The sequence below is a fragment of the Acanthochromis polyacanthus genome, chromosome 8, assembly GCF_021347895.1.
Source record: "Acanthochromis polyacanthus isolate Apoly-LR-REF ecotype Palm Island chromosome 8, KAUST_Apoly_ChrSc, whole genome shotgun sequence".
NCBI classification, from domain to species: domain Eukaryota; kingdom Metazoa; phylum Chordata; class Actinopteri; family Pomacentridae; genus Acanthochromis; species Acanthochromis polyacanthus.
In genome coordinates, this window is record NC_067120.1 from 31,357,726 (window position 1) to 31,382,668 (window position 24,943).

The 24,943-nt window shown below is 40.1% G+C and overlaps 1 protein-coding gene across 1 annotated transcript; it reads right to left on the minus strand.

Moving 5' to 3' along the window:
- Positions 1–174: 174 nt before the first annotated feature.
- On the minus strand, positions 175–21,012 carry drd4a (dopamine receptor D4a). Its single transcript, XM_022198598.2, has 4 exons — positions 20,092–21,012; positions 12,925–13,037; positions 5,728–6,317; positions 175–654 (listed from the first exon to the last, which is right to left on the minus strand). Exons 1-4 carry the CDS (start codon positions 20,323–20,325, stop codon positions 449–451), a joined length of 1,143 nt encoding a protein of 380 aa, XP_022054290.2. The 5' UTR covers positions 20,326–21,012; the 3' UTR covers positions 175–448.
- Between the last annotated feature and the right edge of the window lie 3,931 nt (positions 21,013–24,943).

Below are 24,943 nucleotides of genomic sequence, written 5' to 3' on the forward strand. Positions count from 1 at the left end.
ATGTGGAAAAAGTTTTAGATCTTTGAGTTCATCTCATAAAAAATGGGAGCAAAAACAAAAGTGTTGCATTTATATTTTTGTTGAGTGTAAAAAAACAAACAAAAAAAACAAAACACAGACCAGAACAATCTGCACTTTAAATGAAAACTTTTATTTTCAAAAGATGGATTTCGACATATAAAATGAGTTCTTGTCTGTTGTGTGGTGTAGAAGTGTTTGCGAATCCTCTGAACTGTTCGTTCCTCAGACGGAAGCCTCTTCATTGGAAACATGAAGCTCAAACAAACTTTGCTGTTGTTGCATGTAGAAAAATAAAAACCTCACAGAGGAAGGAAATGATGGCAACAAACACAGACCTAAGACACTAAATCAACAGCAAGCAGCCCCTGTTGCAGCTGTTGTGTGTTTAAAAATCGTCCATGCTGCAGCGGAGTCCTCTCCAGGCATTCTAGGAGCAGCAGCGGTGCAGCACCTTTTTGAAGAAGTTCCTGAACTCGGTGTTGAAGACGGTGTAGATGACGGGGTTGAGAGCACTGTTGACATAGCCGAGCCACGTCACCACGCTCATCAGGGCCGGTGGGACGTGGCAGTCCTGACACCGAGCTCGCATCGTGTGGAGGACGAAGAACGGAGTCCAGCAGAACAGAAAGGCACCTTGAGGAGGAGAAGAAGAATCAGACTAGAAACAGCAGAAAGTCCCTTTAATACTACCAGAAATTTGGTAAACCCAGATGGAGATGGTATTATCTTTGGGCAAGTGATACACAGATAGGTCATGTATAGCAGAAAGTGGAACCAGCAGCAGCAGGAAGGTGCTAGCATAGCTCCATTAAAACAAGAAAAGCATCTACCTCGAACTAACATTTATTGTTAATGCCAAATAATGAGAATCTGTGTTTCTGGACCAAAGGAGAAGCACAAAGAGTTGCCATTTTGATCAGAATGTACACTACCAGTCAAAAGTATAGACACACCTTCTCATTAAGTGGTTCTTATTTCTTTCATACATTGTAGATTAATACTGCAGATTAACACGTTTTTGTTTACTAAATAATTACCTCAGCCAGGAGGTTATGTAATCACCGGAGTTTGTTTGTCTGTCCGTCTGTGTGTGTGTTTGTCTGTTAACAGCATAACTCAAAAAGTCATGGACGGATTTTCACCAAATTTGTACAGGATGTCCGGAAGAGCACGAGTAAGAATCGATTAGATTTTGGAGGTGATCCGAATCACCGTCTGGATCCAGGAATTTTTTGAAGGTCGAAGGACAATTGAGATATGGCCGCCAGGCGGCCGCCGGCCATCTCTCAATTGTACAGACAGAGGTCGCTGCAACGATCCCGGGCAACGGCCGAATCCCCTGCGGCAGGTTCGGGCTTCCCGGGCGAGTCGGGACCGACGACACGAAGCGGCGGCGACGCGTCCTTCAGGAGTTCTTTTGGAAGACTCCATTCCATACACTCTATCACTCAGTATTCAGACATCCTCTGTTAGCCCTTTGAGGGAAAATCCTCATGATGTGATCAGGTTAATAATTTATTCATAATGCTTAGATAAGTAACCTGTATTTCGCCAAGCAGCTGACAGTAGAACAGAAAAAAAATGCATGGATGGTAGAAAGCACAAACGCCTGCCTTACTCGTCAAACTACCAACTTAAATACAGTATTTATAACCTACCAGCTTGTCATCTATTTACGCTACCAACCATTCCGCAAACCTGCCCAGCCTCCATCTAAAAGATACACATTTTATTGTATTAAGATCTGTGTAAGATCTTCAGCAAATCCATCCATTATCCCCTACACCGGTATAGAGTTGCAGGAGGGGCTTGAGTCTATCCCAGCTGGCTTGAAGGCAAATTAAGGGACACCCTGGACAGGCCACCCTTCTATCACAGGGCTACATATAGAGACAAACAATCACACACATTCACACCTGCAGACAATTTAGAGTACCCAATTAACCTCAGCATGTTTTTGGGCTGTGGGAGGAAGCCAGATTACCTGGAGAAACACCACGCATGCACAGGGAGAACATGCAATGATCCTTTAGCTGCAAGGCGAAAGTGCTAACCACCAAACCACTGTGCAGCCCGCTTCAGCACATTCAATTTGAAATAAAATAATACTCCAAAAATACAAAGTCTCAGCTTTAATTCAAATAGAATGAACTGTGTGGAAAATACATCCTCTGTTACACAACATGCCTAAATTACAAAGTAGATGTTTTTGAGCAGCTGCGTTTCATTTTATTTGAAGACAAGCTCAGACACGTTGCTGAGAGTTGCTGTTTGTTGATATGAGAAATAAAGAGGTGAGCATGAGAGTGAAGAAGACGAGGCTCAAAAAGTCTACCAGAGAAACATCAAAGGGTAGTTGGTTTGCTAAAATTAACAACTGGGCTCATTCATAAAATCAAAAAGTAGACTGAGGAGTGCAAGTCTTGTGGATGAATGAAATATGTTAAATGGTGATGAAAAAAATCCCTTTTAGATTTTGCAAAGTTAAAAATGACAGGAAAATAGACATTAGCACAGCAAATTATGAGCAGAAAAGCTGTTTGGGATTACGTTGAGTAATTGTCACAAAAATTAAAAAAACAAAAAAAAAAACAAAGGTTACAAACATTTCAAATAAAAACCCGCAGAGGAAGTCCACAACACAGTGGTTTTTAATCATTCATGCGCCAAGCCCAGGAGTACAGAATCATCCCTCACTTCTTTTTCAGCAGGAGGAATGCCTCAGGATGAACAGTGGTTTATGTGGGTGGGTAGAGGATGTAGAAAGACATACGGGATGCCTGGAAGGGAGCATCTGAACCTCAGGGTGGAGGTCAGAGGTACTGTGCTCCAGGATGTAACGAGCTTTTGTCATGACCTGGTGCTTACTGAAAGAGAGCAGACTCTGGGACAGTCCAGTGATTGTGGAATAGGTGTTCACTATGGCTTTAGATGGTTTCTGTTCCTGGGATGGGAAGCAACAAATGAAGGGGAAACGCAGAATGCTCTCGATTAAGAAACTATAAAGGATATGTATTGAGGACACTGAATTATTCATTTCTCTGAGGAAGTACTAACTTTGGAGTGACTTCTTGATTATAGATTCTGTGTTTTGCTCAAACGTCCAGGTGTTACTGACTATACTGATGTAAATTTGCTTAAATTAAAGGTGGGACTTGGCATTTTAGCAATTATATTTTGAATTGAATGTGATTAAGAAGAATGACCAGAGAACAAAAATTGTGTAACTGTTGGTAGATACTGGGCTGTATCTACAAACCTACCCGTCCAGTGAGTGCAATGAGCTAATGAGGTTGAAGTTCACCTACTTTTTAACCAATTTCAGTTTGCTTTTGACTTTACCAACCAGCCTATTTAAAATGTATCCCTCATCTTCCAAAAAAATATATCTATGTACCATTTACTTTTTACCAACCTATCAAGACACTGCATGTCTCTCAGCCTACCAAACTACAAGCTCTCACATGAGCCTCCCCACCCATCTACTGACCAACAGAGGGCTGACCCTCCACTCATCACCTGCTGTCAATTTTGCACAGCTAGCAGCAGGTAGCTCAGGGGCGGCTGGATGGCTGACAGCAGGTGAGCCGATCTGTCAGCATCTTTCAGTTCCATTTCTAAGCAGAACTATTAGAACGCAGCCTCTGGAACCCACAACACGAATGAATTTGCGCAGACCACTTCATTCTTAATGAGTTCATTTCCTCATATTGTTCCTTAATCTCCTCAGACTGCCCCCTGAACTATCAGCTGAGCTCATGAAATAGAGTCATGAGAATTACTCGCACACTTAAACGTGCGTGTTGTGTAATAATTGGATTTCAGATTAAGGAGCTGTACGGATTAGTTGCTGTATGCTAAAGGGAAGCACCTGCGCTGCTATTAATAGGCTGACCCATTCTAATGGATGTCTTGGAAGAGGCATCAGAGGTGGCGGCGAGGCGTTCAGTCACCTGTTATATCACTGTTCATTTGTGCGTGAGGGTTTCCATGCTGCTGACTGACGGTGCTGTTTTCTAGTGTTCAGGCAGATTAGGGACGTCTGACATGAACTCACCCACTGCTAAGGCTAAATTACAGTTAAATCCGAAGCAACGTTTAAACATACAGAACAATTTTATTGTGACACAGACGGATTTTAACTTGTGGCTTTCATCAGAGTTCAGAGGCTTCTGATTTAAGCCATAAGCTGGTCTTCAGTTGTCTGAGTCAGGTAACTGGTTATATCAAATCTATTACAGCTGATAGGTGATTAATTCTCAGTAATAGTACAATTTCACATTCAGTAATGAAATTAGTTTTACTGATACAAAGTTTTTTATAGTTTTTATGTGGTGCTTTCTCTACTGTTTTCCAGGGAAACGATGAAGAGTTGATATCAGTTTTAAATGCTTTATTTCAAGATTCCTGGACAAATTTGTGCAGAATCTGCTGAGGCTGGAAGACAATGTACAGATAAAGTCATATTTTAAGCCAGAATTTAACCCTCAACTGGTTGACCTGACCAGTTTTAGTATTTCCACCAGATGGGCCATAGTTTAACCCTTTAAGCTGCAGTTAATTCCAGCCATTTTCAGTACAAAAAAATCGCTAATATTCTATTTGTAAATAAAAAATATGACGAGAAATACAGGGAATATTGGACGCGCATCGCGAGGTGCATTTCCTTGAAAACGACCTATTCGTGGATTATATACTGACTTCAAGACATGTTTTGGACAAAATATCTTACTGGCTTGTTTCGTCTGGATGTCCAAGGTTGGATTATGGCCGTTTTTTGTGGAATATTTTCATCTGTGTGTAATAATGAACCCGGAAATGGGAGTCGCGCTGTGTACGTTAAAGCTGTGTATAGAGAACGGATGGATGGATATTCGTTGTTTGTTGGACAAATGTGTTTATATTACCCGCTGTGGTAATCACATCTGACAGTGGTTTATACCGGTGGATTCATGAGAATCTAAGCTTTCCATCGGCGTATAGTGTTTGTATAATCGCGTTTGCAGCCTTCGGACATTCTTTAAATTCCTATGCAAATTAGTAAGTGTACCGCCGGCGGTACACTGAAGTTTAACGGGTGAATGTACAGTTTGGATAGATTTATTTAAATAAAAATCGTCTGGTTTTGTGGGCCACAGTAGTGTAGTTTGGCAGCTAGTGGTCTCACAATAAAGTTACCACAGGCGATGATGTTGAAGGTTTGAACTTGAAAGACTGTTTCCTTTCTCCATGTAACCTGAAGGTAGTTGAGCCGTGCCAGGATCTCTGACTCTACAGCTGCTCCAGGATCCAGTACTTGTAGCTTATTGTGGGACACACGAGATTGTGCCATTTATCAGAGTCACAATAATGTTGTTTTTAGAACTACAGTGCTGTCTGAACTGACATCTTTGAGAGTGGGGTTTTAAAAAATCAAGGCTCTACTTCAAACTACAACAAGTATGTTGTTTTTGTAGACCTGCCTCTTTGGAAGCATGAGTCAAACCTATCCAAAGAAGAGTTCACAAAGCACTCTGACCATTAAAAGGCTTTCTCCTTGTGAACGATAGGAACTAATGTAGCCTTTTTCTCTGTTTTTCTGACCATAGATCACCATAACAAACATAATTGTACACTTCCACCTCCGTAGATGGGTTAGCTTACGCCATAAGTCTCTTTGCAGCCCAAAATGTTTCTTTATTGCTGCTGAACAAGACATAAACTTACCCACAACAACAGGAAGAACTTTCATAGCCTTTCTCTCCCGGCTGTTGATCTTGGCCCTCTTCCTCCTGCGAGGGTCAGGGTTGAACTTGATGTCTGCAAAGCTCACCGTCGGCACGGGGCTGTCCTTACACTCAGATGAAGGGAAGGGCTGCTCCGGGGACTGGAAGGTGGACGGTTCATCCGGAGTGTCTGTCACTTCCCGCTCTATGATAGGTGGTAGTGGTGGTGGCAGTGAGGCCAAGGGAGGAAGGGAGGCTGCAGCCTCCTGCAGTTTGCGGCAGGCCTGGATGCTGTTCTTCAGCTTAGCTTTACGTGCTTCCTCCCAGCGCCGCAGGCCGCGAAACATACCACAGTACAGTAGCAGCATGATGGGGCAGGGGATGAAGAAGGAGCACACAGACGAATAGAGGACGTAATCATTGTTTTCTAGTTTACACTCAGTGGGGTCGCGGCCCGGTACATTGTTGATTCCAAATATGATGGGCGAGGCCACAGCCAAGGCCAGGATCCAGGTGGCCGACAGCAGCACGGCCTGTCGCAGGTCCACGTGTTTCCTGTTATAGTTGAGAGGGATCGACACAGCGATGAACCTGCAACAGGTGAGAGAAATCATACATGTTGAAGTAATATCAGCAAGAACACTGCATTATTTTTTTTACAGAAATACAAATGAAATTGCCAGAGTTCTGATACACAAGTGTCTGCTGCTATGCTGACAGTGAACATGAGAGCAGGCCTCTTCCTCCCTGTCAGTCTTTTGATCGTAGTAATAATAATTGCCTGCATATTTGTCACACCTTTCACAGCAGACTTTTTGACCTGTCTGCAGGAAAATCAAACGTGAAGCTGATAACATTAATGAAGCCCCGACCCGGGAATTACTGCAAAGCAGCAATTAATAATGTGATTAGTTACACTTGTGACTGACAGCTGCTGTAAAAAAAAAAAAAGCTTTAGTTTCACTCCACATTTTCCTGTCTGTGTGTATTGGTTCTATTGTAGAAGAAGTATTTGCTTTCAAGTTCCTTCTAATTCATCTGACTACTGCCATCTGTGTGTACAGTCTGATGCTCTCAAGAATCCATCAAGTCTAGTGCAACCGGTAGTTTAAGTAGCGTTTGGCCTTACTGAACTCAGCTTTGATATTATAAAATTTTCCGAATATAAAAAAGTCATGAATCGAAATGCTTTGCTCATTAAATTTCAAGCAATGTTTTGAAACACTTTTTGTGATACATATTAAATTCAAATGTACTGTATTGAGATGTATATGACAGTTTTTGTAGTAAAATTTCGAAGATGAGTTTAATACCATATTTACATTTTGCATATCATTATCTTCTATTTTTTCTTCAGTAATAATTTGTATTTGAAATGAATACAGGGGATTTTTAAGGGAGGGACTAAGTTTCCTTACTCCAACACTGGGAAACACTGATATCACTCTCATGCCTGTACAGTAAATAAACAAATGCTTTCTCTCCAACTAAAATCAATGCAGTTTAGTCTGTTCACTTTCTTTAAAACTGCTTCTCTACCTGGCAAGGTCCATTTTACTCATTTACCTTCACGCCTCAGTGTCAACTCCTTATAACACTTTTAACCCAACTGCAAATATCTCAGCTTCCGTGAAAAATATTTTTTCAACACACTGTTGTGTCAGCCTGAAACAAATGCACTTTCAAAACCTTCCTTAACTCATCTCACTCAGATACCAAACAGCATCAGTTTGGATCCATGACATTCTTGCCATCTGCTTTTCATTTAGATTTACACCACTGAATAATATCTTCATGTTTAAGTCACATTCTATAATCCCTCCTACAGCTATGCATGTGTATTTGTAATGTTTGACATCTCTGCCAGGTCAGTGTTTTAAAAAAATCATACATAATAACAATATTTGTAGATGAGGGTATGGCCAGCAGTTGTCTAGTTATGATTAGCATAGAAGAAACAGCTAGTCTGACTCTATCTAAAGTAGGGCTGCATGATTTAGATTAAAAATTACATAATGATCTTTAGCTTTTCTGTAGTACAAATTGTGATACTTTTCTTTAAAAAAGAATCTTCACCAGATGATTTGAATAACACTATTTGCGCAGAATGAATCCTTCCAAGATGGTTATGAAAAAATATACAACAAAAAAAAGGGGGGGGGGGGGGGGGGGGAGCCAATTTTCTGTTTTTCTGTGAGACATGCTTTGACTTAAAACTGGAACTTTTTTAATATGAGAAACTTTTTTTTTTTTTTTGCTTTGGATAGCATTCAGATCTGACTCATTTTATAGAGCTTTGTGGAGCTAGTTTAAGTCTGCAAACAAATTAGCTTTGTTGCTTCATGCAGTTACAATAATTGACACTGCAGACAGAGCACCTGTTTTTGGTCAGCATCATCCTTTCTGTAGCTGAAATATTTTCACACAACTGACCTGATTCTGCACAATTATGATCCAAATGATAAACACAATGATTCCGATCAATACTAAGATGATGGTTTATGACTGTTATTGATTTTAGAGACAAAATAGTTGTAACTGTCTTATTTAAGTAGTTTTAGTGCTGCTTTCATTTCCATGTTGTGCTACACTCCTGCTAATTTATACATCTGTATTAAAATAAGACTTTGAATAGCATTCTATCTACGTTCAGAGCGTCTTGTAGAGGCAAATTCTAAATAAAAGTGTCTCTAAAACCTCACTTTCTGAACGTCTATTTACCAATAGACGCTATAATCTGCTGCCGTTCCCTAAACGCCTCGCAGGCAGGCTACAGTAGGTGCTAGCTCAGCACATAGAAGCCTCTCGTCTCCCACATGTGTGAGTTTTGATTTTGTATCAAACAGGAAAAAGCTCAAGTATACAAAAAAAAAAATCCACCAATCAGCATCTTTCAAGCTCACTAATTGCAATTACAACCCTAACAGGCTGAATGCTGGCTATTAAATACAGACAAACACCCAAGGGTAAAAAACTTAAATTTTAAGGAGGCCTGAACTAAATCTTGCCTTTGAGCTGTTTCCAGTCAGCCAATGGAAGCCCCTGGAAATTATTGGGCCCACTTCAGAAATGCTCTCATTTATAGTTCTCTGATTCTAGTTCTCAAATTGCCATTTCTACATTTTTCTGGCTTCTATACAGACTAATGCTATGCTAAGCTAAGCTATCAGATTCATACATAATGGACTGATGCGAGTGGTATAAACCTCCTCGGTGTACTTATCTCTGATCTATTAAGAAATAATATTAACAGTCAGTTCATTCAGAGGTCTGGCTTATTGCCCCTGGACCTCTAAAGTCATTCTTCCATGCATGACTGATAGCAGGTTATGAGTCAGTTTTTCTGTTAAAACCATCTTGGCTGCAGAGAGACCACAAGATTTCCTTCTTCAGTCTGTGGACATCAGCAGCAGGAGGACTCTCTGCAGACCTCCAGCTTCTGTTTCCTGCTCAGTCTCTTGAATTATTCAGGCTCTGTCACCCAGTTAAGCGTCTAAATGCTACCGGCTGCTTCAAAAAGCTTCAGATCATCACCATCAGTCCACATTAGTTTCACTGCTGCCCATCACTCTCTGATGTAATCATATTTTCTGGAGTCGGGACATCACATTTGAGGAGCAGTCCTGGTTTTGAGCTCAGAGTTTCATCCTTCAACATCAGCCGAGAGTTCAGATAATCTCATTGAGCCAAACTAACAAGCACGGCATTTCATCACTGCTGACACATCCTTCATTTGGGGCTTTAAATTGTCCTGTCTGTTCTGATTTTTCTTTTTTTTGGAGCTTTTACAAGAAAAAGACTAAAGGTCATCTTCATATTTCCACATCAGAGTGAAACGAGGCGTGGCTGTCTGACCCCAGTGACCTTCAGATGGAGACCTGATGGTGTCCTTTGTGCTCCTGACAGATCCCTCTGCTTTGATTAATCAGCTTGATGTTCCTCAATGACCCTGACATTAGGCCAATTAAAACTCTGCTTATGACACGATGTCTCTGAGTTATGGCCAAATTTTGATGTCTTCCTTTAAATCAACTGCACGGTGTTCTCTTTATTCCTGCAGGAGACTGAGGGTCTGTTTGGCTGTAGAACCATCTGCATGTTCTTCCCTCCAGCTGGAGAAAATTTATCATCATCAAAAACTGCTTTAGTGGAAAAGAATTCAAGTCTGGGAGTGAAGAAATGGACCAACAATGGCTCAGAGCATGACTGGCTTCCTTAAATGTCACTATACTTTATTTTTTCTGTGCTGGTAGCCTGACTCTTGAATTGATAATATCTCTGCTGTTCCACCACTGTGGTCTAGGATAAAACTACTAGGTGGATTGTACAAAAATCCATTAATTTGTTGACGCTCACTAAAGGATGAGTCCTGCTGACTCTGGTGATCCTTGGTCTCTTCTGTAGCAACACCATTAAGCTGATATTTTCTGCCTTTACTGAAATATCTCAGAGGCTATTGGGTAAATTATTTTGAAATTTGATCCAGATGTCCATATACCCCAGAGGATGGGTGACCTAATGACTTCATGGAGTGTCTGACTTTGCCTGTGGCTCCACCAGCATTTCAAACCTTATTTGTTCTGTAATATATCTCAACATGCACAGGATGGATTCACATTAATACTTGGCACAGACATTAATGGATCCCAGAGGATCCATCCTATTGACTTGATGATCCCTTGACTTTTCCTCAAACTCACCATGAGGTTTGAGGCTAAATATCTCAACAATCGTTGGAAGAATTCTTAGTTCAGACGCTCATGTCTTCCCAGGTATTATTATAGGTGAGACTTTAACGTTTCCTGTTTCTTTTGGGGAAAATGCCATTTTGTCCATTAAATTGTTTATTTTCTTAAACAGCATTATGACATGTTTCATTATGTGCAAATCAGCAAATGTTAGCATGTAAGCATACCCAGCTAAGAAAAACATGTTTAAGAATAACTGCTAACCATTTAGGCCTTGTCACTGTGAGTTGAGGGGGAACTACCACAGTGTTAAACTGAAGCTAATGCTGAAGTACCTTTACCTTCTAAACCCCAGGCAGTTTATGGGCATTATTTGTTCCCGTCGTATTTTTACTTATTGTGTGGTCATTCTTCACATCAAAATATATAATCATGCACTTCTATGGAAATAATACCACCATGGCTAAAAAATGACATCACCATCACATTACCAACACAGGAAACAAAATTGTGATTCATATGCTAGTGACTGGATTTTTGACGAGATCCATCTACATTTTACAACCTCTACAAACTCTGTGTTTTTCACTCTAATGTATCAACTCTAAAAAGATGTTTCACCATGTTGAATGTATTTTCCAGCAACTTGCTCCTCTGTATACTGTTCACGAACCATGCTGCATTTATTTTATTTTCCTCTCAGTCAGTCTGGTTGTCTACTTCTTTGTGTAAGGACAAACCACAGTTTATCCGACAGTCATTATACTTTTGTCTAAGTGACTGTTGCTTCCTGCTGAGTCAGTCGGGGCTTCTCAGTTGGGCTTAGCAGAATATGTACACACCGTTCAAAAGTTTGGGGTCACTTAGAAATGAAGACAACATTAACTGAATCTGAAATACAGTCTAGACATTGCTAATGTGATAAATGACTATTCTAGCTGGAAACACCTGATTTTTAATGGAATATCGATGTAGGAGTACAGAAGCCCTTTAGTTAGTTAGGCCCATATGGTTTTATAATAGCTAGTGAAAATGACACACTACACTGTTTTCCATGAAAGCTCACACTTAAATCAATGTGCTAACATATCTGCACAAGGGTTTTCTAATCATCAATTAGCCTTTCAACACCATTAGCTAACACAATGTAGCATTAGAACACAGGAGTGATGGTTGCTGGAAATGTTCCTCTGTACCCCAATGAAGATATTCCATTAAAAATCAGCTTTTTCCCGCAAGAATTGTCATTTACCACGTTAACAATGTCTAGACTGTATTTCTGATGAATTTAATGTCATCTTCATTGAAAAAAACTGTGTTTCTTTCCAAAAAGGGCATTTCTATATGACCCCAAACTTTTAAACACTTTTGTGTTTTTATGTCTAGTGAAAGGCGTTCTTTATGTGTCGAATAAAGTGACTTTGATGAAATATTTAAGTTTTTGTTGTCCTCGATGTAACTCCATGTCACACACAAACCATTAGATATTTTAAATCTTAACAATTCTTTCTCTTCATACAGTTTCTGCAAGTGAAGAGTTAATTTGCAAAAATAGGTAACTGTTTTCAGAAAACTCATTTTTTTATTGTTTACCTGACATAATAATAATAATAATAATAACTAATAATAATAATAATAATAATAACACTAATAATTTATTTTTTCTCTAGTTTGTCATGTATTTTCTACTGAGTCAAATCCAACTTCAGTTTGATTGAAATTATTTCAAGTAAACAATAAAAAGGTTTTCTGAAAAATTATCAAAACGGAGTTATCTGTTTTTGCAAATGAACGCTTCAAGTACAGTGCAATCCCACAGACAGGGGATACTACATTTATAACTAGAAAAACATTCAGAGTGCAGACCTCCACCAAGGGTAGAGAGGAAAACAGGAAACCCATGCAGTAAAGGATCATGAGCTGGAATTGAACCTGTGTCTCTGACACAGTTCTGTTTACGAATCACCTTCTTAACCAGTTGAGCTATCTGGACACCTTGCTCCAATTTGTTGGACGACATACTAACCTATGATGTTTTTGTCATATTTTTGACCACATACTAAAACATACTAAAAAATTCAAAGTGATCCAGAATCCAGGATCCTTTCCGGATTGCCACCAAAATTAAATCAGCTGTTCCTCTTACCATACTCTACATCCCCTGAAAATTTCATCTGAATCTGCCCAGGCGTTTTTGAGTTATCTTGCTAACAGACAGACACACAAACGCCGGGTGTCACTTAACCTCCTTGGCGGAGGTAAATATGAAAGTACACTGTCCAGCCTGATATTAAATCCAGCTCCTATTCTAACGGACCAGAGGATGATCCTGGTGACTTCAAGACTTTTATAAGGTTTGTGTTTCAGCACTTGTACTTGTTGTTTTCTTCTACAATTCTACTGTCATTTAGCAGAAACTTCTATCCAAAGTGACGTACATCTGAGGGTAGAGGAGTTTTCTTGCAGCATGGCCTCATCTGTTGTGTGTACCTGACCAGAAGAGCACTGACCTGTCGATGCTGATGGCGCAGAGGTTAAAGATGGAGGCGGTGCACAGCATCACGTCCATGGTCATCAGAGCATCACAGATGGTGGTGCTGAAGGTCCACACACCGTCCTGGAACTGAAACACAGAAACACTCATTATGTTCACTCATAATCATATAGACCTTACTCAACATTACCAAAAAGCACGAGTACAACAATGTAAAAATACACAAGTGAAAGTCCTGCATGAAAATTCTATTGAGTTGAAGTAAAGACCAGTCATCCTGAAGGTCTCTAAGATTCTCTTAGACAATCAAGGATCTGCAGATGTTAAAGAAAACGTCCACTGACACTGTTGCTTTTATGATATAATTTATTATATAAAAAAGACAGCATCTGGACAGGCACCACGGTCTGCCTGATGGAGAATTCAAGCCAATAGAATCTCTCCTAGAACAAAGAAGTCAGGTGACGTATAGACTCGCAACATATGGTTCTCTGTTACATATCATACAAGGAAGCAGGGAGCATTTTCAACCAACCTCCCTTAGACTCTTAGGTAAAAAAAAGACCACCCTCAAATGGAGCTCCTCGACTCTGCGTTTCCCAAAGAGCCACATCCATTACCAGCGAGACAGAGGACCCCTAATTCAAAATTGCATTAAGTTTCTCAGACTGAAAAGCACATTCCAATGAAACTAGTAACACGTGTTCAGGTTCCATTCGTGGTAAACGATCAGATGCTACAGTCATACCTGATGTACTATTGTGAGACGATTCATGGCAGAGGAAAGAGAAGGAAGCAAAGTTCTGATACAAACACACTTTTCGTTTTTACACTTTTCTCTTGGTTGTGCTTTTTTTGTGTAACACATTGGATGCTTGTCCCATTTCTGTGTGTTTGATAGAACTGCTAACAAGTCTGAGGCACTGTAAATGGTAGTAAAACTCAACTAATACAGAAATGACTTTCCTCAATTCATCCATCGATTATTTATACACCGCTTAATACTTATTAGGGTCATGGGGGGGCTGGAGTCTATCCCAGCTGACTTAGGGTGAAGGTAAATTAGGGGGACACCCTGGACAGGTCGCCAGTCTGTCACAGGGCTGCATATAAAGACAAACAATCACACTCACATTCACACCTACGGACAATTTAGAGTTCCCCATTGACTTCAGCATGTTTTTGGACTGGGGGAGGAAGCTGGAGAAAACCCACACATTTACAACCACAAACTCCAAGCAGAAAGATCCCAGGAAGGCCAGGATGGGATTTTTTTTAGCTGTAAGGCGAAAGTGCTAACCACTAACCCACTATACAGCCCACTTTTCTGAAAATACAGTTCTAATATTGAACATTATATTGTCTAAAAAAAAGATTATCATGATGTAATGTAAATAATGCACCTGCAAAGTAACTAAAGCTGTCAGGTAAATGCAGTGGAGTAAAAAGTTGTACTTTATGCAGTGGTATAAAGTAGCATAAAATAGAAATACTCACCTCAAAATACATTAAAACTGTACTTAAAGGGGAACTTCGGTTTTTTTCAACCTGGGGTCTGTTTCCATATGTAATTTCATACATGTGAGTGATGGAGAAATGAATTTTCGACATAGCTCCAGTATTTAGCCAGGCAGGCAGCTTAGCAGCTCAGCTAGCAGCTCGGCTAGCGAAAAGTATGGGGCAGCTGGCCCCCCCACGTCAAAGTCCGCCCTAACGTGCTTTTGCCCCACACTGACCGGCTCAGATAGTCTCCATGAGTGTCCCACAACATACTAGAGATGAGAAGTGAACGAAAGCCTCCACATTACCTGGCGATCGCTCTTTGTTGTGGTCTGTATCCAAATCTCAGGACGCTAGAACGCAAATCTCGTTCCGAAATCGTGCGAGAGCTCGCGAAATCGTGCGAGAGCTCGCACCAAAACACCGGTTTTGGCGGGAGCTATCGCACGATTTCGGAACGAGATTTGCTTTCTAGCGTCCTGAGATTTGGATACAGACCACAACAAAGAGCGATCGCCAGGTAATGTGGAGGTTTTCGTTCACTTCTCATCTCTAGTATGTTGTGGGACACTCATGGAGACTATCTGAGCCGGTCAGTGTGGGGCAAAAGCACGTTAGGGCAGACTTTGACGTGGGGGGGCCAGCTGCCCCATACTTTTCACTAGCCGAGCTGCTAGCTGAGCTGCTAAGCTGCCTGCCTGGCTAAATACTGGAGCTATGTCGAAAATTCATTTCTCCATCACTCACATGTATGAAATTACATATGGAAACAGACCCCAGGTTGAAAAAAACGATGTTCCCCTTTAAGTACAGTACTTGAATAAATCTATTTATTTCCTTGCCACTGCTGGCATTAATAGTGAACTATACATACTGAAGTACTGTACATCAATAGCTCTAGTTATTTTGTATACAGTGAATACACGACATTACATATACAGTCCAGACAGACACATATGATTGTTCATCAGCAGACTGTATGTTCACTGATTCTGTGCAATTATACTTTTGAAGTACCTAAACTTGAGTATTTACAAATTACAGCCCTCAGTACTTGTACTTTTTTTTTTTTTTTACAGCTGTTTGCAGATTAACGTGTGCTGAGCATAAATCTGCAGAAATACCCTTGTCCAATGTACTTTAATTAGTTCCTGAATAATTTAGCTTCTGTTGTCAAACATTTGTGAAGACACTAAGAACAAAACGCTCACAGATTAACTGCGGAAACAACAGGACAATACGACAAATGCATAAATAAAAAGACACAAAGAAGATGGGAGGGCAAAACTATGAACCGTAACTGTCAAACTCACAGAAGTGTGAACAGAAAACGGACTCATTGTTAATGTTTTCATTGTTTTGGTTTCGTAAAATCTGTTGTGATTGTGGGGCCCCTTCACTGACCCCTGGCGCCGGTATGAAAGCGACAGAGGAATGTACACACTGTGTTTGGGTGTTGTTGTCTGAGCTCTAACAGACAAAGACGGAATACATGTACCGGGACAATGAGTGCAGCCTCCAACAGTGAGCTGTGATCGCTGGGAAAAACCACTGTGGATTCATCAAGTTAGAGAAATAATGTAAAAGATGTTAAAGAGTGACCTTTAAATCCTTCTATATATGAGATGTTTAAGTCAGTTTTCAGACTGTCATCCTGCTGGTGTCACTTAAGGTCCTCTGAGTATGATCAGTGATGTCAGAGGGGTTTATATGAGGGGCGGGGCTTCTCCTGAAGGTCAGCAGGAGTTCAGAGTTAACAGTTAAAGAGACACTGCACTTCTTCACAGCCCACACTGAGTAAACATGCTGGACCCTGCAAGACGCTCAAAGGAGCTTAAAAAGTCTGAGGGGCTTATAAGACGGAGAGACGGACAGAAAGACTGAGAGGAAGATACAACAAAATATCAATGAACAAGCAAAATGCAAACGTGAGTTAACTCAATATGTAAAAAGTAAATGATGAATAAAAGGGAATACACATACTGTATGTTATATAAATTACTTCATTAGATAGAAGTAAGTTGAATTAATAAAAACGACAACATATATAAAAGTAAATGAAAAAACAACTAAAGGGTACAATGATAAACAAATAAAAGTCCATTTGCATGTTGAATTTATCAATACACTTATTTGCTAGGTATAAGTAAAATAAAAATATAGATATAAAAATATATATATACATAATAATAATTACATACAAATCTTTGCTGGATGAACCCTTTATGGGGCAAGTGATCATATTTGGTAACTTCCACACACATTAAATATCTGCCTCTCTGAGGTCGAGGAGCATGTGGTTTTCACCCAGCCTATCTTCAAAGATCACTCTCCACGAGTTTGGAAAAAGATAGACTCACACTTCTCAGTCCTCTTCCATATTGTTGTCAAAACTAACCATGATTAGCTGACGAAACTCACACATTTTACGGTTGAGTAGTTGTGCTAAGTGATGAAATATACATTTCAACATAAAAATTAAAAATTTTGATTAATGTCATAAAAGTAAAAAAGTGTTATATCCTCCAATAACACTCTAGGGTTGACATTTTTAATTAAAAAGTTTGTGTTCGCTTAGAAATGCACTTTCTTTTTGGAAAGAAACACAGTTTTTTTCAATGAAGATAACATTAAATTCATCAGAAATACAGTCTAGACATTGTTAATGTGGTAAATGACTATTCTAGCTGGAAATGGCTGATTTTTAAAGGAATATCTCCATAGGGGTACAGAGGAACATTTCCAGCAACCATCACTCCTGTGTTCTAATGCTACATTGTGTTAGCTAATGGTGTTGAAAGGCTAATTGATGATTAGAAAACCCTTGTGCAGTTATGTTAGCACATGGATAAAAGTGTGAGTTTTCATGGAAAACATGAAATTGTCTGAGTGACCTCAAACTTTTGAACGGCAGAGTATTAAATAAATGTATAAAAGTAGAAACACTTAGTAACATGGCAATATTGTAGAATTATAAGTTCAGAAAAATATAAATGAATGAAAACATTATTGTAAGAATGCATCCGTGCAATACAATTGAAAAATATGAACAAGTGAATATGTAAATGGAAACACAACAAATGCTTTACAGCTGCTTTAGACCTCCACAACACACAGTACAGTGCTGCTGTGTTGTGCTTCATAAAAAGCTGAATGTGAATTTCATCAGTCTACAAGACAGCTGATACCACCTAAAATTGATTGTGTTTGTTCATAATTGTAGCTTAGATTAAGATCCGAACCTATTATGTGACAACCTCATAACATAAATGGAGACACAATCACACACAAAAGTTTAATTACACCTGTAAAGACCATGTACGTCATGACTGTTTTGAGTTTCCAGTAACTCCTATAACTCTCAATTTTCTGTGATGGAATCAGTGAAACAGATGTTTTTGCCACAAGTAATAATCACGCATTTCAGTTGTTTCATAGATTTATGATAAATCTTCTGGAAATATGACTACATCTGCTGGGGTCAAAAATATACACTTAGCAATGCTAATGTCTGGTTAAAGGTCCCTTGACCACCCCCACCATGCTTGATGGTAGGTTCGGTGTTTTTGGAGTTAAAATCCTCACCTTCTCTCCTCCAAACATATTTCTGCTCATTGTGGCCAAATGGCTCAATTTTTCGTTCCTCTGACCACAGAGCTTTGATCCAGTAGGTCTATGCTTTGTCCATGTGATCAGCAGCAAACTTCAGTCGAGCCTTCAGGTGCTGTTTCAGAGGAAGGACTTCCTTCTTGCATGACAGCCTCTTAGCCAGTGGTGATGTAAAACACGCTTGACTGTGGACACTGACAGCTGTGTTCCAGCAGCTTCTAATTTATTATAGACCTGCTTTTTGGTGATTCTTGGTTGGCCCTTGATCATTCTGACCAACTGTCTCTCTGCAGCAGACGATAGCTTGTGTTTTCTTACTGATGGTGGCAGTGATGTGCAGTGGTTTGCACAGTTGATTTTTGGGTTCTATAACTGCTTTGAAATGGCTCCAAGTGACTTTTCTGACTTATTCGAGCCAATGATTTGCTTTTTCAGATCTTTGCTGAGCTGCTCAGACTTCCCCACTGTAGTGTTTGGAAATGAGTCTAATGAGTTTATCAAATAAGCCCTATTTAAATATATAGAGAGTGCAAAAGTCAGCAGCTGTAGTCCATTGTAATCACTCACAAGAAGTCGAAGAAAATTTGATTTTAACAACTTTCTGCATCACCAAAACTAATGATCCATGTTGCATAAGGACATTTTCCAACAAATTCTGTCATATTTCCAGAAGACCTATAATAAATCTGGGAAAGAACCAAAATTTATGATAGTTTTTTGTGACAGAGGTGTGTGTCTTTCAATCACTCCATCGTAGAGAATTAAGAGTCGTAGGAGTCCTTGGAAACTCAACACTGCCCTGACACATATGGTCGTTAGAAGTGCATGTAAACTGTTGTTCACCGCTGTATGTCCAACTTCACTTACAGCTTCTTAATAAGCTGTAAAGAGGTTAAAACTGGGGCATATACGTAGAAATGCATTTCAATGGCACAGAGTCTATTTTGTGTCATTGTGGAGGCATCGATTCATGTTTGTTTAGGATGTATTTGGCTCTATAAATAGTTTTATAGAAATGCATCAAAACTAATATGACAACAGGTTAATTGCACTTTTATTAACACAAACTACTAAATCTATAAAGGGGCTTTCTTTTGTTGTGGAGAGCTGGGTTTCTGTGGCTCAGGCACACAAGTTCAAATTTCTATAAATCTACAATAACACAAAGTTTGTGCTGGTTCCTGCACAGCTCACGGCTTTCTTTCATCCTTGTTCTTATTGCTGCCTTTTTCCTCAGCACATTTAATACTTTGGATTGTCCTATATTGCGGTTTTAATGTGCTTGTGTTTTTATGTTGGCTTTTTTTCCAAGAAACAATTTCCTCTGGTGTGGCAATAAAAGCTGAGCGAACAAACGATCGCAAACTTCAAGCAACAAATATAGAGTGTGAAAATGCACTTTTTTGTTCCACACACTATGGAACTAAACATTCCCTTAGCTTACCTGTACAATACAATAGGCACTAGAATAGGTTTTTGAAAGAGGTAATCAACCAATAATTGTGTTCAGTTTCTTCTAATATACAAAGGATTTTGATGGATCTGCAGAGTTTAAGTATCTTTTGAGAGATAAACCCCATTAAACCTTGCAAATGAGCCAACATCTGCTTGGTAATGTATTTTAGTCCAATAATTGATCCATTAATTAATGGACAGAGCTAGGGCTGCTACAGATTTGGCGAACAGAGAACAGGGATAGCATCAGTCAAATAGCAGCAAACAGTAAATGAGATAACAGTGAAAAGTGATGCAAATGTACAGAATTTTAAAGGGAGATAAAGACTTTAATAACCAGAAGAAAACCAAACACATTCATAAAAATGAAAGCTCATTTATGAGGTGTTGGAAATTCATGAGTAAATTATGGCAAAGGTCAGGTAATTACACCTCAGTTGAAATGAAGGCGTTTTTAAGTGTTGTCTGGTTAAATTAAATGTATTGTGAGGGCTTTCTTGGTGCCATTACTCAGCTCTGAAAACAGATCACAAAGAAAAATGCTGAAGTCTTCCACACCTGGAGTGAACGCACATGCAGCAGGTATGTGGTCTCATGTGTCCGTGCCGGTGGAGCTCACCTCGGAGTAGACGAAGAGTGGCAACACGAGCACCGCCAGCATCAGATCCGCCACCGCCAGACTGACGATGAAGTAGTTGGTGGTGGTCTTCAGCGCCTTCTCGGTGAACACGCTCAGACACACGAGCAGGTTCCCGCAGATGATCACCACGATCAGCAGCACCCCAAACAGCAGGGCTGGTACGTTGTATCTCGTCGCCTCCGCCTCCGCCGCTGCGCTCACGTTGGCCGCCATCTCCGCCGCGGCTCCTTCGTCGGTCCGTCCCGGTCCGAGCCACAGCAGCGCGGCCAGCGGGCTCTCATGAAGGCCGGGTCGGACTCTGGTGCCCGCACTGTGGGGTCATCGTGTTGTCACAAAGAATCGACTCACACCCTGACGGACTTTAATGAGGAGCTCCAGCGCGCTCCGGTGCGCACTTTACGCAAAAATCCTCCGCGTAAAGCACGATGGGCACAGGTCTTTACGAAGTGAAACATATAATATTAAACAAATGCGGATGAAGTTCCACCTGTCCTCGTCACAAAGAGCATTTTTGTCGATAAAAACTCAAAAGAAAATGGACATAGTTTAAGTAAAGCCGCTTTAAAATTCCGAAATCGTGAGAAAGTTGTGAAGGAATCCACGTCTCCTCCGGTAAAACCAGTAAAGATCATGCGAAGGGACGTTTCCAGTGCATTTTCCGGTGCGTTTACCTGCAGCCTGCTAAAGGCCACCAGGGCCAAATTAACCGATTAAAGCCGCTTATCAGCTGCGCTTTACGGTGTCCTTCAGCCCTTGAGCTCCAGCAGGAGACAGTTTGTCCATCTGTCTCTGTTCACCTGTGTGTCTGTGAGAGTGTGCGCGAAGACATGAGCGGCCGCTGCAAAAAAATGGCCCCAAACTTTATTTAACACTTCACCGTCCATCATTTTTTAACACACCACAGAGAGGATCTTTAACTTACAATATGATACAGTGTATACAGATGTACTATATAATAAACAGTGCCTAACAAGTGTATTAGACCACCACCCAGTGTAAGGTGTTTGCCACCGCTGCTCTAAATTAACAAAATTATTTATCACCAAATGATTTTTTTTAATGTTTCTGTAATGGTTTATCTGCCAGCATGCGCAAGCTCTTTAATGCCAAAATATAATTATTGGTGTTATCCATGAATTTTCAATTTTACTGTTTTACAAAAAAGCAGAAAAAAAACAGTAAAACACATTTATATTTTTGGATTTGCTTGCATTCCGGAACAGAAAAATGTGTTTGAGTGGTATATGTTATTCTTGATTCATCACTGACTTCATACAGAATTCCAGTGTGCTGGCTTAAATTTGGATAAAATGTGAATTCAGTTTGAAATTCCTCCCTCCTGTTCAAAGTGATAAAGCGCAGGTAACTCACTATAAAGACAGAGTTCAAACTAAAGCACTTCATGATGCTGGATGGTCTTTAAGACAAAGAGGGAAGACAAAGTGTTCTCACAGTGTTAGTCAAGTATGCCTCGGACTCTATTGCAGAGACTGGTACTTAAAAATGCACCAAGGAAGAGGCCAAAATGAAAGCTAACTGAGGCAGATGTCAGGTACTTCAAGATTTGAAGTACCAGAGACAGAAAGAAGACCACTGCTAATCTTCACACATAGATTGGTGCTTCTAGGCTATCTTCAGAATGACCTTACGCAGACCACTGAAGGAACAAGGCTTAGAGGGAAGAATAGCTGCTAAGAAGACATCATTGAGGCTTGAGAACATCCAGAAATGCCTTGAATTTGCCATGGAGCACAAACACCGGACTGTACATGACTAGAAGAAGGTACTCTGGATGGACGAATCCAAATTTAACCACTTTGTTTTGATGCTAGATGCACTGACCCCACAGTGAAATTTTTGGTTAATGTGAATAAGGACTATTTACACTAAACAAAAATATAAATGCAACACTTTTGTTTTTGCTCCCATTTTTTATGAGATGAACTCAAAGATCTAACAAGGCATAGATCTCACAAAGGCATTGTGCTGTGTGATAAAACTGCACCTTTCAGAGTGGCCTTTTATTGTGGGCAGTCTAAGGCACACCTGTGCACTAATCATGGTGTCTAATCAGCATCTTGATATGGCACACCTGTGAGGTGGGATGGATTATCTCAGCAAAGGAGAAGTGCTCACTATCACAGATTTAGACAGATTTGGGAACAATATTTAAGAGAAATGGTGATATTGTGTATGTGGAAAAAGTTTTAGATCTTTGAGTTCATCTCATAAAAAATGGGAGCAAAAACAAAAGTGTTGCGTTTATATTTTTGGTGAGTGTAGTTGTTCCAGTTTGTTATTTGCCTAATAAATAACAATGCAACTTTTAGGTTGGAACACCTGTTTGACAGCTTTCTAAAATATTTGTGTTTTTTAGTTTTTATGGCAGGTGGTATAATCCATTTGTTAAGCACTGTGTAGGCCTATGTAAAAATGTAAACCAGAATCCGCAGGTTTCCCTCTAAAATTCCACTATGGCAACAAGAAGTGAAGGCCTAACTAGGTATTTTAATGGGACTTATATAGATTATTAGGATTAAAACACAGTTAAAAGCCTAATTAGCAGTATTGGAAGAAGTACTCAGATCTTTAAATAATAGTAGTGATAGGCTAGCAAAACAGAAGTGAAGCATTTAACATTTGACTTACAGTAAGCATCAATATGTACCATCACTGAGCACTTTATTAGGAGCACCTGCTTCTTCATGTAGTTATCCAAAAATGTGGCAGCAGTACGAGCATCAAATCCTGCTGATGTAGGTCAGGAGCTTCAGTTAATGTTCACACCAGACATCAGGATGGGGGAAACTATGTGATCTCAGTGACTTTGACTGTGGTGTGATTGTCGATGTGAGATGGGCTGGTCTGACTGCTTCTGAATCTGCTAATCTTCAGGGAATTTCACCACTGCAGTCTCTAGGGTTTTCTCAGAATGGTGTGAAAAACAAAAAGCATCGAGTGACAGACAGTTCTGTGGATAGAAAAGCCTTTTTTTTAAAGAATATTTTTGGACTTTATTAGAGGGACAGCTGAAGAGAGACAAGAAAAAGTAAGGAAAGAGAGGCGACACAGCAACAAACCTGGGATAAAAGTGAACACAATCTGCCACAGTAAGGACATAGCCTCAGTACATGAGGTGCAGGTGCTACCAAGGGCGTCAGTTTGTTTTTAAAAGTGTGGGGGGGTGGAGACCACAGCACTTTGAGAAAATGTCGAAGAACGGCGGCAAAATGTCACAAGCTGGGCTTGAACTCACAACCACCGTACCAAAGGCGGAGACTCAAGCCATTGAACTATCAGTACATGCAAGTAGAGGGGTCTGTGGGCCGCTATAGTACTAATTCTCCCAGGCCGAAATTTTGCCCCTGCATGCCTCTGGTCGGAGCTTCCACTTGGCACAGGCGCAAATTTAGCATCTGCGCGTTTTTTTTTTTTTTTTTAACCTCACGAAGGTGTGCTGCGTGTCTGTGCAACTCTCGGCCGAGTGCGGATGGTGCGTTCAGAGCCTCAGAATTTTCTGTACTACTGAAAATAACTGGATTTACAACGGCTTACATGTGAAGAATTTGAATGTGTTGGAGACAAAATGACCTATGAACAAAAAGTGGGGGGGACATATCCCCACCGTCCCCCCCTAAACTGACGCCTATGGGTGCTACGAGGTGAGCTACGAGGCAAAGCCTTTTTATGAAAGAGGTGAGAGAAAAAGGCCAGACTGGTTGGAGCCGGCGGAAAGGCAACAGTAAGTTAGATAACCTCTTTAAAACTGTGCTGAGCAGAAAAGTATCTCAGAATTCACAACACGTCCATCCTTGAAGCAGACGGTCTATAGCAGGTCAAATTTAACTCCTGTCAGCCAAGAACAGAAATATGAAGTTACAATGGGAACCAAAACGGTTGAGGACTGGTAATACACACCATGGTCTGATGAATGATGTGCTGATGCTGCAGATGGTTGTTTCAGAATTTGGCATCAGCAGCATGAATCCACCCAACCTGTCTTCTGTCAACAGTTCCTGCTGCTGGTGTAGTATTGGGATGAGGAAACTTTTTCTCACTTTGAGGCGTCTTAATGACAGTGAATCATTATCTGATTATCTGATCCCTTCACAGCCACAGTTTACTGTCTTGTCATTGCTTACTCCAGCAGGATAATGATCCATGTAACAAAACAGCAGCTGCCTCAAAGCGGTTTCATGAACATGGAGATGAGTTCTGTGGACTTCAGAGGCCTCCACAGTGCCATATGTGAATCCAGTAGAACACTTTGGGATGTGGCTGAGCAAGATGCGAAAGGTTTCTAACATCTTCTGGAATCCACAACACCAAGAATTGAGGCTGTCTGAGATCCACTATTAGCATGCTGTTCAGAATAAAGTGCTGGGTAAGTGTACTTTAAATAATACCAGTAGAAGTACTCATGGTACTCATTATACAGAATAAGTACAAGCACATCAAAATATCCCCTGAAATTCCAATTAGAAAACCTCAGGTTACCCCTTTAAAAACACACTTAACTAAGGTGGTAGTTTTGCAGGTCTTTGTCTTACATTTTAATCTGAATTTAATTATGAAAAAAAAACTTAAAAAATGACTATGTACTTACAGCACTTACTATCAGTGTGGCATGTTTTATTTTGACTTTTCCTTCAGTGGTTACTTCAAGTTTTTCTCTTCACACAAAGAATAAGATCCTTCAAATGTAACTAAACTCATATCTTTTTGAATTTTCACCAGAACTTATAAACTAATGTCCTCTACAAGTATAAACTAAGAGAGAGTTGTCATTTATGGCCTAAAGTTACAATACATGAATTTATATATATAATAA